Raw genomic sequence first — 15,988 nt, 5'->3', positions numbered from 1 at the left:
AACTATTGCTGTAGTTTTCAAACCTTATTTGTGCATATGCATATTTAGGCTTTGTTTAAACTAATGCATTTTCGTCTTATAATGTATTAATTTTGTGGACATTTTGCTGTCTGGTGTCCACACTACTCTCTCGAAAACATACTTTTAGAAACTTCCCGTCAGTGACTTGTATGAATATGATGTGTCAGGTTCCTTATACAAAGATGGCTTTGTGTGGCTTTAGGATAGTTAGAAGATATTGTATAAGTCATATGGATTACTTTTATTGTACCTTTTTGTCCGTTTTAGAGCTAAACTGCCCCCTAGGTACAGTCAGTTTGCACTGTATGCGCATTCTTCAAATGTTCTACTTCCGTGTTCCACAAAAAAAAAGTGTTTCAGGCTGGGAATATCATGAGGGCGAACTATGACTTTAAGAAACTGAAACGGTGAGCCTGCTGCTTTTCTAAAGCAAACAGAATTAGCCTTTGCAAAGCAGACAACTAGCATTATGTAAATGACATGGAAATTGCATGGTAATGGAAATTTACATTGCCATCTATTGTTGCATCACCCATCTGACCTGCAAGTGGATGACAACCTTAGCAGAGCAAAACTTTATTTTAGTCTCCATCTCAGTTCCTGCTTTCTATTTTGCAGATGTTCAATGTATGTTGGGTTTTGTTGTTTCTGTTCTAAAACGACACATTTTGGCCTTCGTGGAATGTTTTTGTGTCCGCTTCAGCAGGTTGAAATGTACAGGAGAATGTTATCAATGTGAAGAACATGTGATGTGAGTTGTTGGTATGTGGTATTTTGTTGGTCTTTGGACAAAAGCCTCGTGTAATCAAACTTCATAACACATGAAGAAGAGAAGAGGGTGTGCCTTAATGTGCTCATTTTCATAGCATGAGTATCACCTTTTGTACTGGTTCTTTTAAATGATCTAAGGTATTTGACTTTGTATTTGAGTACGTCCCCAAGAGGTTTAACTTGTATAAAGGTATTCAAATGTATTTGAAAACTGTGCCAAGTACTGCATGTGAATTATAATAAAGCAGTCTAGCACATAGCATGTCTCTTTTATAACAAAATAAAGGCTCTTTTGGTATAAAACTTGCATCATGTACAGTAGTGTGCATTGCCTTGCTGAATGTGCCATGTGTTTTTATGTTTCAGATGGATTGAAGCGTGTTTAAATGAGGATCTCCCGCCCACCACCGAGCTGGAGGAGGGCCTGAGGAATGGCGTGTACCTGGCCAAGCTGGGGAACTTCTTTGCTCCTAATGTGGTCTCTCTCAAAAGAATATATGACCGTGAACAAACACGCTACAAGGTAAGACTGAAGTTTTCAATAGCACTGATATGAAAATAGCAGACCGTTTGGATTCACTTGTTGCTTTCTTCTCTGTCCCACTTGTAGGCCACTGGGCTCCATTTCAGACACACAGACAATATCATCCAATGGCTGAATGCAATGACAGATAAGGGCCTCCCTAAGGTGAGGAGTGTAGATGGTGAACACCAGACTGCCTACTTCTTTCATTAGTGGCATTTCTTCTGCTTTATTGAGTCACTAACATGATAGAACTTGCCTATGTACCTCTTTCCCATGTTTGGCAACAATGCTGCATTCAGTCTCATTGAATCCTAATGCATGTACTTGTCTGTCCCTGTCAGATTTTCTATCCTGAGACAACAGACATCTACGACAGGAAGAACATGCCCCGCTGCATCTACTGCATACATGCTCTGAGGTACCCTATCACTGTGGGCTTATTCTCAAATCTCTTGTTCAGGAGAAATAACCAAAAGAAGTGTTGCTAGTAGCTTATATGTGTTGCAGTAATTCAGTTGTGTTCATAATAGTAGAGTTTATTGTTAAAAAATGTTGTTATGGTATGTATGCATTCACTATTGCCACAGTTCTACATGCACTTATTAAAAACTAACTTAATTTCACTATTCTAAATGGATCTCTCATGCATTTAGCAGTTGGGTATTTACAAACAACCTCATTCAAAAGTTTGGGGTCTGTACAAATTTTATTCAAACATTGACAGTAAAAATATTTTTTAGTGTTATAAAAGATTTTTCATAGTTTCCACAAAAAAATATGAAGCAGCACAACTGAACTGAGCACAAATGATAATAATAAAAAATGTTTTTTGAGCAGCAAATCAGCATATTAAAAAGATTTATGACACTAAAGGCTGGAAAAATGGCTGCTGAAAAGTCAACTTTACTATTATAGGAGATAATTACTTTTTTTAATGTATAAAAATAAAAAAATAAAAATGTTTTATTGTAATACTTCACAATACTGCTGTATATTTAATCAAATAATGCAGCCTTGGTCATCATAAGAGACTTCTTAAAACGGGCCAAACCCAGACTTTTAATGCTGGTATAAAAACGAATCTGTGTTAGTGACTCATTTGGCAGTGTATTCAGTTAGACATTTCCTTTTTAATGTCTCATTCATTTTAGTGACTTTCGGCTTAAATGAACCAGTTCACTTTGAACAAAATAATTTTAGAATTGGGGCATTTGTAGTATTAATAGTTGTATTTAGTGTTATTTTATGGGTTGAATGTGTTTTTTTGTTGCAAATAAAAACTGTCTGCCTACAGATATTTAACTTTAAATAACTTCTTGCAGTTTCAAAGTTGCTTCTCCAATTCAAGTATGATATGTATACACTTAGACCCAACCACTCTCCTTTTTTAAGAAATTAATCGTGATAAAAGCGCAAGAGTATGACACTGTGAGATTTAATCTGCGTCTACACTCATCTCAGAATTAATGAGTCAGAATTATTGAGGAAACCTGTTCTGGTTTCTGCTGAGTCACTTAACATGAGGCTAGAGAATCCTGCCATTAGTAACTCTCACATTACAGCTCAATGCAGAATTGACACTGGGCCCAAAGGCCATAAATCTGGCCTTCAGACACAGGAAATAACAGCATTCAGGGGGCGAGAATCTGGCAGAGGCCTGGCGTGGGGTGAGGGGCACTAAATCCAGTTGGTCTTTGTAGTTGATATTGATGAAGGGATGTGTGTGTGAAACTTGAAAGCCATGCAGATAACATCTGACTCTCTTCCTAGTAGTGTCTTTTCCCACACACACCTATGGAATAAGGTAGTTGTCCACTGGTAAATTTGTTTCTCATATTCACTTTCTGTTTTTATTTTCAACAGCCTCTACCTGTTTAAACTTGGGCTTGCGCCCCAGATTACAGACCTGTATGGCAAGGTGGCCTTCACAGGTGAGTCAGCTCGCTGTAGTATCATACTGAAGCTTGAGTTTGTTCAGTAACAGCTGGAAATGCCACTGTTCCCAGGAGCTGTGGTCAATGTGAAAATCATTAGCAATTGTATGTGCGTTTCCTGCCATTTTGGCTGGCCTGAAACTGCCTTCCAAGTCCATGGATGGAAAACATTATTTACCAGACATTTTGAGAACAATGTCCAGCCAATCACATCAAAGCAAGGAAAAATGCAAAGCCAAGATTACGTTACCATGCTTATTAAAGCGTGACATAACAATATTTATCCAGAGCCTGTCCAGTATAAAATAATGAATGATGCTTTCCACCGAGCCAAATAATCTCCATTTTTATGTTATTTGCATATTGTTTTGTCTTTTCAGAGGAGGAGATCAACAACATGAAGATTGAATTAGAGAAGTACAATATTCAAATGCCAGCGTTCAGCAAAATTGGCGGGATCTTAGCCAACGAGCTATCAGTGGACGAAGCAGCCTGTGAGCACTGTTTCAAAGTCGATTTACTCTTGGCTTTTTGGCACAACTCCTTCTCTTGCAAACATAATTAACTAGACTTAACTTAGACAGCCAAGAGTTTAACAGCACAGTAATTACGATCTGTTTAACATTGCTTCGAGCTCAAAAGATCTGATCTTTCTTCTGTTGCAACGATTCAGTGCACGCTGCGGTTATTGCCATCAATGATGCCATTGACCACGGAGTCCCCGAGGGCACTCTAGCTGCCATGAGAAACCCAAACGCCATGTTACTGCAGCTGGACGCAAGCGCTGCCCAGCAGTACCAGGACACCCTGTTCCAGGCCAAGACTGAGAAAGTGGCCAGCTCCCGAAAAAGAGTACGCATTTTGCTTTACAGAGAAACATTTGCTATATTTGGGCAACTAAGGGTGTATTGTAATATATGCACACACTATCTCTATTCCAAAACTCACTGACCTGCCTAAGTAGATAGCATTAAAGGCATCAGAAGTGTGATGTGAAGGCTACTCTAAATAGACAGCAGAATTACTAAATAAATTTCATGCAAATTTATAATCAACATCAACCCCGTCTACAATCTTTGATAAACTTCACTGAAATATATAACTAACTTTGATCAAATTCAGGCAGCATGGCATGTGCCTGTCATTGCTTTGCAACAAGACCACTGAAATATATGCATTAGACGTACTTGCATTTTATTCAGTACTGCAAAATATCAATTATAATAGAACTGATAAATAATTACATAAATATGCAAAATGGACTTTTTAACCCAATATTTATGCATGTTATGTATGTTTTGTTCTTCTTGGTGTCTTTAGCTTGTCAAATTCTTTTGTCAGATTATACTGGGATCAACTGTTAGAGTATTTTTTGTGAAGTCCAGTCATTTTAAAAACTACTGCTAATCAGTAATTTCAGTATTATTTTTATATTATTACAGTATTCATTAATATTATGAAGTAGCTTTTATATTTATTTTCATTTTAGTATAATTTTGGTAACACTTTAGTAAAGGGGTTGAATTCTCGCTATTAACTAGTTTCTTAGTATCATGTCTATTATTAACATATTGGCTGTTTATTAGTATTTATAAAGCACATATTATATCCTGAATCCTGCACAATACCTAAACTTAACAACTATTTTACTAACAATTACTAAGCATCAAATTAGGAGTTTGAGGCAAAAGTCATAGTCAATGGTTTGTTAATGGTGAGAACTGGGCCTTAAAATAAAGTGTGACCATATTCCTTAATTTAAGTTTTAGTCACTTTGCTTATCCCTTTTATTTATTCATTTATTTATTTTTCCTCTGAATATTTCTATTGAAGTTTAACTTATTTTCCGTTTTAGTACTTCAGCTTAATTAATCAGCTTCATTTATCTTAATGAAAACTTAATCAAGTTTTTCATCTCTTTTTTTTTCCAGCTTTTGTCGTTTAACAAAAATAGTTTTAGATTTGGTAAATAGGCTATCTGTCCATTGTGTATGAATTGAAACCTAGTATGCCTATAATGGTATAAATGTATGTTTCGTTGGTAGATTGGAGAGAATGCTGAGGCTGAAAGGGATGCTTATGATGAGCTGCTCACACATGCTGAAATCCAGGGAAACGTCAACAAAGTCAACTGTACGTACCTCAGCCATATCTACTTCCAGTTCTTTGTGTTCTTCTGAGGTTGATGTTGTGATCTGCACTCTCTGTGTTCGTGCTGTTTCTCAGTGACCAAAGCCTTGAATTCAGCTGAACAGGCGCTGTTGAGTGGTGATGAGGACAAGCTGTATGATGCTCTGCGATCCCCTGCGTTAGGCCTGCAGTCCGTGCAGGCTCCGAACAAGGCATGGTACCTCAAACAGCTGCTGGCCGATCGAGAGCTGAAGGAACAGGTAACCGCTTCTGCTACTCCGTGGGGGAAAATACACTTTTGTACTACAGTTTATAATTGTCCCTTGGAAATTCCAGATATGAAATGCATATGCGTAGTGTGGTGTCTCTTTTTTTTAGAGAGTCCCTTATAACAACGAGTGTGTGACAAACCCTAGGGCTCAGCAGAAATATATGCTTGTTATGGTGGTAACCATAATAACAGCAAAAACAGTTTATCCTGAAATAGCTGACGTGCCATAAAAGTACTTCGTTATTAATTATTTGTGTTACTTAACTCTAAAAAAAAAAACCTTAATATAGTGTTGTAGATGTAGTAAGTTGTAGATATTAAGGACTTCTCACTTAACCGGATTTTGACTTCTGGAGATAATATTGAATGTCTTGTTGAATGATTTTAGGGTGTGTGATGCCGTAGCTGTATATAGCTATGTATATTTCAAGAAATATATCAATTTTACAAAATGTATATTTTTTTTTCTGTAAGCTAAACTCTCTTATGGTCACCAAGGTTACATTAATTAGATCAAGAACAGTAAAAACAGTAATATGTGTCATAATATTAATATTTCAGATAACATTTTTCAATATCCAGTTTATTTTGAAATGCAGTTTATTCTACAGTCATTGCTCCAATCCTCAGTGTCACGTGATCCTTTAGAAATCATTCATATATGCTGTTTTTCTGTTATTATTATCAATGTTAAAAGTAGTTGACAATAATTATATCTGCTTAATGTTTTGTGGAATTTTCTTTTTCTACAATTTTCTGATTAATAGAAAGTTCAAAGGAACAAGTATTCATTTAACTGTCACTCACGTTTTTGAACATAGACCTTAGAGTGCACGATCCAAACTTAAATGTATAATTCATGAATGAAAACATTTTGTAACATGATATTGATGTACCGTTTACATGGTAATGCAATGTCTGATTTTAAAATGGGTTTTAAAGGATGATTTTTGAGATTTTAAGTTTTCAGTCGATATATAATTTCTGATGATTTCTAAAATATGATAGAGAAAAAGGCAACAAAGAAGTCTTTTTTTTTTTTAAACAAAGGTCAAAACTCCTGTTATAATTTAGATTTTTGAGGGTGCACTCTTGTCATAAATTAATCTATTACTTTTCCTACATCATTTTTAACACAAAACATTAGTAAAATATATATTCGGGAGTCTTAGACCTTTCCAACGATATATTGTTTGTCAAGATTAGATTTAATTGTAATATAGTGAAGTAAATGTAGGTGTCCCGTATATGGGACGGGGTGACAGTTAAAGGGTTAAAACAAAAATCTGTAAACATAATTAAAAAATTTCCAACTGCAAACGAGTGGTGAAAGTGGTTTAAAAAAAAACAAACTAAATATTGCCACTAAATATTGGCAGTCATACATTGGCAATTACAATGTTAAAATGTTGCTTATCTTTGTCAGCTTCAGATTTCTTGATCATTGCATGTCATTGCATGTAAGCTGTTAGTTCTAAATTCTATAATCTCATCACGTTCGGCTTGTTTCATTCTTCCTCATGCCTAGAATACCCCAGGAGAGCCTCTGATGAAGGAGGAGTTACAGATTGGAGTAGATGCAGCCAATGCACAAGCAGCAGACTATCAAAAATGTGTGTACTTCTATATCGCAACATTCTTTTGAACCTGCGAGTCGTTTGTGTGTTCAGAGTACAGTACATCAGAAAGACGCCAGTGCTTTCTTTGTTTCTTTTTTATGTGTTCATTTATGCTGCATTTATGCAGCTGTAATCCTTTGAAAAGAACAATAAGACGCGTGTGTGTGTGTGTGTGTGTGTGTGTGTTTCAGTGCTGCGGGCAGTGGAGAGGATTAATGCTGCCATAAGAAAAAGTGTAGCAGAGGAAACCGTGAATGAACTGATGAACCCAGACGCCCAACTGCCGCAGGTTTACCCTAGTGCTTCAGATCTGTACCAGAGAGAACTCGCCAGCCTGCAACAACAGAGCGCAGAGGTTAAAACACCCTCACATCCACACACTTTCAGCTCACCCTGGTTATTTTGCTGTCACCATCCCTCTGTTGAGACAATAACTGCAGAAGAAAGTGAGCTGCCTTAATAATGCAGCACCCTAATGGTAATGGCCTCTAATAAATGATCAATTTGAAGTTCTCTACGAAGGCACAAGCTCTTGATTTCAGTAGAATTTAGCAGTTACATCTTACCAAGCTACTGTCATGATATTTTAATAAGAGCATCAAGTTTACAAATACATGGCACACAAATATTTAGTAAAATGTTCTTGAACTTTGTGAAACAGTAAATCTATTTCTATTATTAATATTTCTGAATTTTTCTGAATGATAATATTGTCAACAAAGGTTTCGCAATAAGAAAATTAAATATTCTTAATAGTACACAAATGATAATATTCACTTGCGTTAGCATCCCATTGACTCCCATTCATTTTGACGTCATTTTGACAGCGAATAACTTTACATCTTAAGCGTTTAAAGACTCCATTTGTCCATTATTTATTTCTAAAGATACACGACAATGTATAAAGGGCTCCATTACCTTCTATGTTACATTATGGCCCCGTAGAAACAGCTTTTGTAAAAATAGGCTAACGATTGCGTCATAACCACTCGACTCTCTGTCGCACAGCAGAGAAATTACCGTACAGACAGGGGGAGAAGCTCGCAGGCAATCGGGGAGACGTCAAGAGAGAAGCCCATATCAGAATAATCAGAATACTTACTCCTGCTCACTCACGCCAAAGAACTCCCCGCTCAAGCTCGCCATCTCTGCAAGATTAACGATGGCAGTTTGCACGCACAGCTACTAGAAGATTTACATCTGTCAGACAGGTTGCTGATGTCATCAAGCTTAGTTTGAGTCTGCGCGTCAGAAATGGAAGTGCTAAAAATCGCTAAAAATGGGCTTCACTTGTCTCAATTGAGTTCCAATGGGGTCGCTGTGTCCATTTCTTTTACTGTCTATGGTAGCTACTTCTGGTGCACAATATCATGTTGGAGTAGATGTTTACTTGACAGTATGGAGGCCAATGAATAAAAAAATAAAAAAGGTAATTGCGACTTCTCTCGCAATTCTGACTTTTTTTGCATTCGCAAATAATAAAGTCAGAATTGTGAGATCTAAACTCGCAATTTGTACTTTTTTTTTCTCTCCGAATTGTGATATAAACTTAAAATTCTGAAAGAAATCCAAATTGCAAGATACAAATTCACAATTCTGAGAAAAAAAAGACAAGTAAAAAAACTAAACAAAAACAAACAAACAAAAAAAAAACGGGGTGGTAATCAACAAGTTTTTGTTCATTTTTGTTTACAAATCTGTTTCTGCGACCCTGCACTTGTATGTTGAGTGTGATTCATTGGCCAAAAAGCAGAAAACCTTAAAAAAAAAAAAAAAAAAAAAAAAAAAAAAAAAGTTAAAGATGAATTTGATAGCATTGACTGATGTTTTTGTTTTCTTTCTTTCTTTCTTTCTTTCTTTCTTTCTTTCTTTCTTTCTTTCAAACTTTTTATAGGTTTCACAATAACTTTATCACATTTTTTTGTAGTAAAAATCTGATACCATGATATTATTGATTTCTCTCGCCTTGGCTGATTTCTTTTTTCACTTAAGTTTGTCACAATGAATTATGGGCTTGCCTTCTCTGAGATACATATGATGCTAACTTCAGAGTAGGTCATATTTAAGTTGCTCACCTGTGCTGCCATTGTAAGCAGCTTACCAGGTTTTAGAACAGAGCAATAATTTACATGCGGTTTACATAAGTGGACGACCTGTAACCGTTTAGTTTGAGTGATTTTCATGTATTGCTTGACTGCGCAGGGCTCTTTGTCACACCCCGAGCTGCTGGTTGCTGTGGAGATGCTGTCTTCGGTGGTGCTGATAAACGAGGCGCTGGATGTTGGGGACAGGGCAGCAGTGTGGAAGCAGCTCAGCAGTTCCCTCACCGGCCTCAGCAATGTAGAGGACGAGTTCGCCCAGAGGTGAGAGTATGGGACGGCTCAGAGTGAGATGACCGGTTGAAGTCAACATGCTATCGGAATTGGTCCTGTTTACTTTAAGACACATTCCTGGTCTTATCTCATATGCTTTATCAGTGCATGCTGTTCATAAAAAATCTTATGTTTTCATTAAATAACAATATCTTACTCTGCCTCTGAAATGACTTTCAGCTGAAAGTCACTGGCTGCAAGGGCCATTGGATCGTCAACTATTAGCCAAATAGCTATTTGGACACTACTTTACCTAACTCTCATTTGAGCCTGGCTCTATTCTTGTATTCAGCGCCCACTTTTCATGACTAAATCAGTAAAATCAGGTCTCGTACTAAGTAACCTTTTGTTTTTGCTTAGAAATATGGAGGTTGTAAATGTGAGTGTTGATTTATCTCCTAGTTTTAGCCACTGTTTGTTGTTTCCCTGCAGGTATATTGATGAGTTGATGCGTCTGAAGGCAGCTTCGCGTGAAGAGGGTGGGGACTATCTCACCTGGAATGACATCCAGGCCTGTGTGGACCAGGTCAACAGTACTATTCAAGAGGAACATGAAAGTGAGCAACACATTCGTCCTAAATATGAATGGAAATGGATCTAACTCAGATAGTGCCGCGTTATGGACAGTGTACATGTCCTCTCGAAACTTTAGGGATTGCTGCTATTGGTCTGATCAACGAGGCTCTGGATGAGGGTGACCTACAGAAGACAATGGCTGCTTTACAGAACCCAGCCGCCAAGCTAACAGATATAGATCCATCTTTGGCCCAGCATTACTATGATATTCTGCAGCAGGCGAGGAGAGAGAAGGCCCACGTATGTATACCTTTACAGACCCACAACAATAACACAGCCTACATTCAGCATGTTGGGCCACTTCCACTGCTTTCATCTTCTCATATCCGATTCCGGTTTTTGTCTAGTTTTTGTTTCCTTTTGTCCAAATGCTAATTGAAGTTTATTTATTAAAAAAAAATTATGTTTGAAAACACAACAGCATTGTGAACTGATGAGGATACGTAAAACTTTCTTATCGGTCATTGAATGAGTTTGGTTTATTTGCCCAACAGTTCAAGGGAAGTCTGAGGTCTTAAAGTGGAATGAAAAAAAAATGTGTTGTTTTCTGATAGAAATTGTATTTGTTATTTAAAATGTGATTTACAAAAAGCGCCAGGTTTGCTGTGCTTTTATAATAAAAAACATAATAATAATAATATTAAAATAAAGTATTAGGAATAATAAACAATAATATACTTTTTATTTTATAGTAGTAATATTAGTTAATTTCATCATTTCCAAATATGAAAACATCAAATTTTTTTACTGAGCTGCTCACGTGTGAAAGAACACAGTGCTGTGCTTTACTGTAAAAAAGAGAATGTATTTACATTAAGTAATGTCCTAATTTCTGTTTTATTTCTATTAATTACGCAGCTCTATCTGAAAGTCGCACTCTCTCATGCGTCTTGTGAGCTTCTCATGACTCTAGTCTGATGACATCATCTGAGCTCATACGGTCTCATTCCTCACCCCCATACTTGGTCTGGCTTTTATTTGCCACCTCCGCTGTTCTTTTCATTAGGAAGCCCCTTACATCCTCAAATGACTATAATATGTACAAATAACATTTGATTCATTTGATCGCTCACACCTCGGGTATCATACACACCACTTTTGCATATGAAAATAGGTCATTTTGGTCCTAATCTGAGGCTCAATGAAGAAGTGAATTAGGTTCTGTAGCATATTTTATCTTTATGTTTAGTCAGTGCTTTAGGCCATGCCTCGCGTGTTTCCTGTGGACGTGAAACTGAAACCTCAAGGATGCAGGTGAATGGACAAAGAGAAGACCATGGTTTACCACAGCAGTGTGCCAGTGTGGTTCAGAGCAGAACTGACGACATCTCAGGCCAAGAGCACTCTTTAACAATGACAGCTTGAGAAAAAGTACCCAGAATAGTCTTTCAGAGGCATTACGGGAAAAAAAACTCATCTAAAATCTGCATCTCTTTTTGATTCACCCATATGAAAACGGTTCTTCTGAGTTTGATCAGTGATATTTCCCATTTATGTCTCGAACCACTCTTTTAATAGAGGATCACATGAACAGCAATTTTTGTCTCTTGTACTCATAATAGCTGTCAAAGTCAGTGCTGAACTCATGCTACCCCCCAAAAAAAACATGGCTGGAAAAACAAAGTGTTTCCTTTCGCCGTAATTTGCACAAGCATCGGAAATAACTAGGCTTATGACTTTTTCTCTGCCTTAAAAGGGCAAATTTCTGGTCCTGTTAGCTGGCGTAGCTCCGTAAAGGGCTTTTAGCGCTGACATCACTCCTCCACGCTAACACTTACGCTAGCTTGGGTCACTGTGAAGTGTAAAGCACTGCTAAAACAAGATCTCGCTTAACTGAAACAGGAAGTGGTGAGGAAAAAAGTTAGATTTTATGTTTTTAACAAAAATCTCAAAAGATGGAGTGATGTGTGACAAGACAGTAACAAGACATTTCTGTTTGACTTCAGTAATCACAATTTATCAAAAACAGAGAGAAAAAGTCTCATTCTTGTAATGAGTAAAATATGAAAAGATAAAAATCACGAATTGTGTAATATTAATGAGCAGTTGACTTGAAATACTTTTGTGACGCACATACAGCCAAGTAAGGTGACCCATACTCAGAATTTGTACAGAATTCGTTGGGAAGTTTATGTGAAATTCTATGCGCGCACACACTAACATACATGTATTTATTATATTATTAATCTGTATGCTTTTCAGAAGTACATCACTATTCACATAACATCCTGTGTTAAATTCCCTACGTAAGTGTTTCACGATGATTTTTAGCAAAGTTTCGCTGGAATAGAGAGAAGTGGTTCTTCTTTTATCATCCAGTGTTGTAAACAGTCCCAGAAGGGTTGGTAATGTAATCTTGGACATTACACCACACCCTTTTTCACTTCCTTAGTTACAGTTGGCAGACTTTATTCACATCTTTAGATCCTGATCACTTCTGCTCCACCCCACTGGGACACATTAAGTCCTGTTTGCGCTATAATAAAGCAAGCATTCATTTAATACAGACGATAAAATGTAACTCAGTGAAGCGGAGCCTTATCAACCCTGAAGGAACAACGTTTTCTTCTGTTGCACAATTTGCCACACCCTCAGGTTTGCTGCTGTACGTTTGCAAGAAAGGCGGACAGATGCACTCAGCAAATCAGAGAGCTGCAAATTGTGCTCCGGAAACTGAGCTCAGCATGCGGTCAGGGACTATCATGATAAAGGAACTGCACCACCTGCTGGTGGTTTAATGAATTCTTCATTAGCATGTGTTTGCTCAAAATTAATGGCTCTCTGCAGCACTTCTAGAAGGAAACTACTATTTTCCTGAAAGTGAGTGTTTATAGAGTTATGTTGATGAATAATGAAACACTGTCTCTTCCAGTTCATACAGCATTTGTTTTTCCACATCATACTGTACCTGTTGACAGTTAAAAGGGTCATATGATGCTATTTAAAATTTTCCTTTCTCTTTGGAGTGTTACAAGCTCTTGGTGCATAAAGAAGATTTGTAAAGTTGCAAAGACTAAAGTCTCAAACCCAAAGAGATCTTCTTAATAAAAGTTAAGAATCAACCACGGCGTGCTCAAACGGTTCATTCGAACACGTCCCAACATGTCTACGTCATGATGTGGGAAGATTTGCATTACGCTGCCCAAATGTTCAAGCAAAGAAAGAGGGTGTAACTTTTATTCTCGCTGTTGTCACCACCATGTTGTGGAAAAGCTGTGTGTTTCGTTGTGAAAGCTAAATTACTTTGTTTGGCCTCCAAAAGATGCCAAAATCATTGGTTAAAGGGTTAGTTCACCCAAAGATTTAAATTAGGCTGCATTTTACTCACCTCTGAGGCATCCTAGGTGTATGTGACTTTATTCATACTAAATCCAGTTGGAGTTATATAAAAAATTGTTTTTGATCTTTCAAGTTGTTTCATGGTACTCAACCGGTGTTGCATTCCTTTAGTCCAAAAGACATTAAATAAAAATCTCCATACCGTAAAAAAAAAAAAGTGTCTTTCAAGGCTCCAGGGGCTGAACAAAGGCCTCCTGTAGCAAATCGATGTGTTTTTGTAAGAAAAATATCCATGTTCCATGTTTTACAACAGTGAGAGCAAGCTAGATTCAAGTGATTTATTACATTTTGAATATGGATATGTTTCTTACAAATATGCATTGATACACTACAGAAGGCTTTTATTGTTTTTGTCTTGTCGTGCTAGGACACGCATCACAGTATAGTTAGGGGCGTAACATTTCCGTCACACACTTGAGTTATTCGGCCAATCACAATGCACTGGATTGCTAGAAATCAACACACACCTCGCTTTTCAGAACGATGAGCTTTGTACATATCGACGTGTTTCAGAAGGCGTGGCATAGAGGAGAAACAATAAATGTACATTATGTGGAAAATAATGTGTTTTGAACCCTTAACCGCATAAACACATTGCATTACACCAGCTACACCAAATAATGTTCTTTATAGCAACGTCATATGACCCCTTCAAAACATTTAATTGAATTAAAGTGACAGTTGACTCCAAAATATCATTATTTACTCACCCACATTTTTTTACTTAAATCACAATAAACATTCCTCTGTTTAAAAACATCCATACAGTGAATGTCATCGAGGTGCAAACCAACACTGGACCCCACTGACTTTCATTGTATAGATGTAAAACTGCTTTTTTTGTGATCCTGAGAAAGAAAGTCATACAGGTTTGGAACATGAGGGTGAGTTAATGAAGTTTTGGGGTAAATTTAATTAACTGTCACTGTAATTCTATTAATGTTTTAACTGTCAACAGGTGGACTGTAATCTCACTACAGAGGGTTTGACTGACACCTAGTGTCCACATGAGTTTCATTCCTATGTAAATACAAACAGAAATCTAGTTAGAATTGCTTGATCATCTATTTTGTACTTTTTGGAAACATATATATATTTTTTTGCTGTTCTGTTTGGTGGCACAGAATTCTAAACAGAGTTACCATGGTCCTTAAAAATCAGCAATTTCAAAAGTGTGAAATGTAGTTCATGTAAATGTAGTTAAGTTACATTTAGCTACATGAATCTTTCAAATGCTTGTGGGCATCAAAATTACTGCAAAAGTCATGAAAAAATGGAGATGAATTGTGTAAGTTATATTTGATTGAATTCTTTGAAATGGTTACTCATTGGTAATTTACTTCTTGTTTTTTTCTTGTCTTTACAGGAATGCGGAGATCCTTCTGCAGTGCTTTGGTTAGATGAGATCCAGGATGCGATCTTAAGAGCCAACAAGGACTCAGAGGATGCTCTGCAATGTAAAAATCATATTTGTCTTTGTGTATTTATTTGTTTAGTCTGACTCGGTCTCGGTTTGAATATAAATATGATTCTTGTATAAAAGGATGACTTTTTTTTTTTGAATCTAAAGAATGATTTTCTTTTCCATCTTCAGTCTCCCAGGCGATCCAGTCCATTAATGAGGCTGTGGATAACAAGGACTCTTCTCAGACGCTGGCAGCTCTGCGTTCACCTGCTGCTGGTCTGTACGGAGTCACGTCTGAATGTGCTCAGACCTACCAGGACGACCTGTTTCGAATTAAAGAAGACAAGAAAAAGGAAGGTGAGATGGGCTCTTGGGTTGATTCTTTGATATTTGGTACAAACAAATCTAAGTGCAATTTCTTTTTTCAACTCAAGTTTTTTTTTTTTAACTATTTGTTAATATCATGTCATATCATTTACACTTTGTGACTGAGAGAGTAATAGAGGTTTTTGGTAGGGGATAATGGCAGTGAATGGATGAAACATTGGGTGAAGGGAGGACACAACTACTTCTATAACCTCAAGACCGGACAAGGCACCTGGGAGGAGCCTGCAGACTTTACTCCAAACAACACTCAGCTCAACAAGGAGGAAATACAGGTACATCTTCATTCAGTATTTATTTTTACAATTAATTAAATAAAATATATTACAACATGTTATGATATATTATAATATATCTATTAATATAATAACTGTAATTTTACAGTTTTGTTGTGGTTAAAAAAAAAGATCTTCCTGATTAACTTACTGTGTCTTTGTAGTCTGTTGTGTCAGGAGTAACCACAGCATATAACAGAGAACAACTATGGTTGGCCAATGAGAGTCTGATCGCCAAGATGCAGGCCCGGTGCCGTGGTTTTCTGGTGCGACGTGGAATGAAAGAGCGTCTTGGGTTCTTGAAGTCTCAGGAGCCATCTGTCACATGCATACAGGTCTTTCTCCTCTTGCTTTCTTCACTTAGT

At 37.0% G+C, this 15,988-nt stretch overlaps 1 protein-coding gene across 1 annotated transcript in view; it reads left to right on the top strand.

Moving 5' to 3' along the window:
* The window catches only part of iqgap1 (IQ motif containing GTPase activating protein 1), a 42,676-nt gene that overhangs the window by 17,788 nt on the left and 8,900 nt on the right, over nt 1-15,988 (top strand). Inside the window, exons 3-19 of the mRNA XM_059534866.1 lie at nt 1,159-1,315; nt 1,403-1,480; nt 1,660-1,736; nt 3,182-3,249; nt 3,633-3,746; nt 3,926-4,104; nt 5,298-5,385; nt 5,479-5,642; nt 7,182-7,266; nt 7,464-7,627; nt 9,475-9,635; nt 10,077-10,201; nt 10,297-10,460; nt 14,926-15,016; nt 15,154-15,321; nt 15,481-15,623; nt 15,788-15,958. Of these exons, the coding sequence (XP_059390849.1) occupies nt 1,159-1,315; nt 1,403-1,480; nt 1,660-1,736; nt 3,182-3,249; nt 3,633-3,746; nt 3,926-4,104; nt 5,298-5,385; nt 5,479-5,642; nt 7,182-7,266; nt 7,464-7,627; nt 9,475-9,635; nt 10,077-10,201; nt 10,297-10,460; nt 14,926-15,016; nt 15,154-15,321; nt 15,481-15,623; nt 15,788-15,958 (2,197 nt within the window). The remainder of the gene's footprint in view (nt 1-1,158; nt 1,316-1,402; nt 1,481-1,659; nt 1,737-3,181; nt 3,250-3,632; nt 3,747-3,925; nt 4,105-5,297; nt 5,386-5,478; nt 5,643-7,181; nt 7,267-7,463; nt 7,628-9,474; nt 9,636-10,076; nt 10,202-10,296; nt 10,461-14,925; nt 15,017-15,153; nt 15,322-15,480; nt 15,624-15,787; nt 15,959-15,988) is intronic.

This window comes from Carassius carassius, chromosome 3 (assembly GCF_963082965.1).
Source record: "Carassius carassius chromosome 3, fCarCar2.1, whole genome shotgun sequence".
NCBI lineage: Eukaryota > Metazoa > Chordata > Actinopteri > Cypriniformes > Cyprinidae > Carassius > Carassius carassius.
Note: the sequence above shows the minus strand (reverse complement) of the source record. Positions and strands in the feature narration are given on the sequence as shown.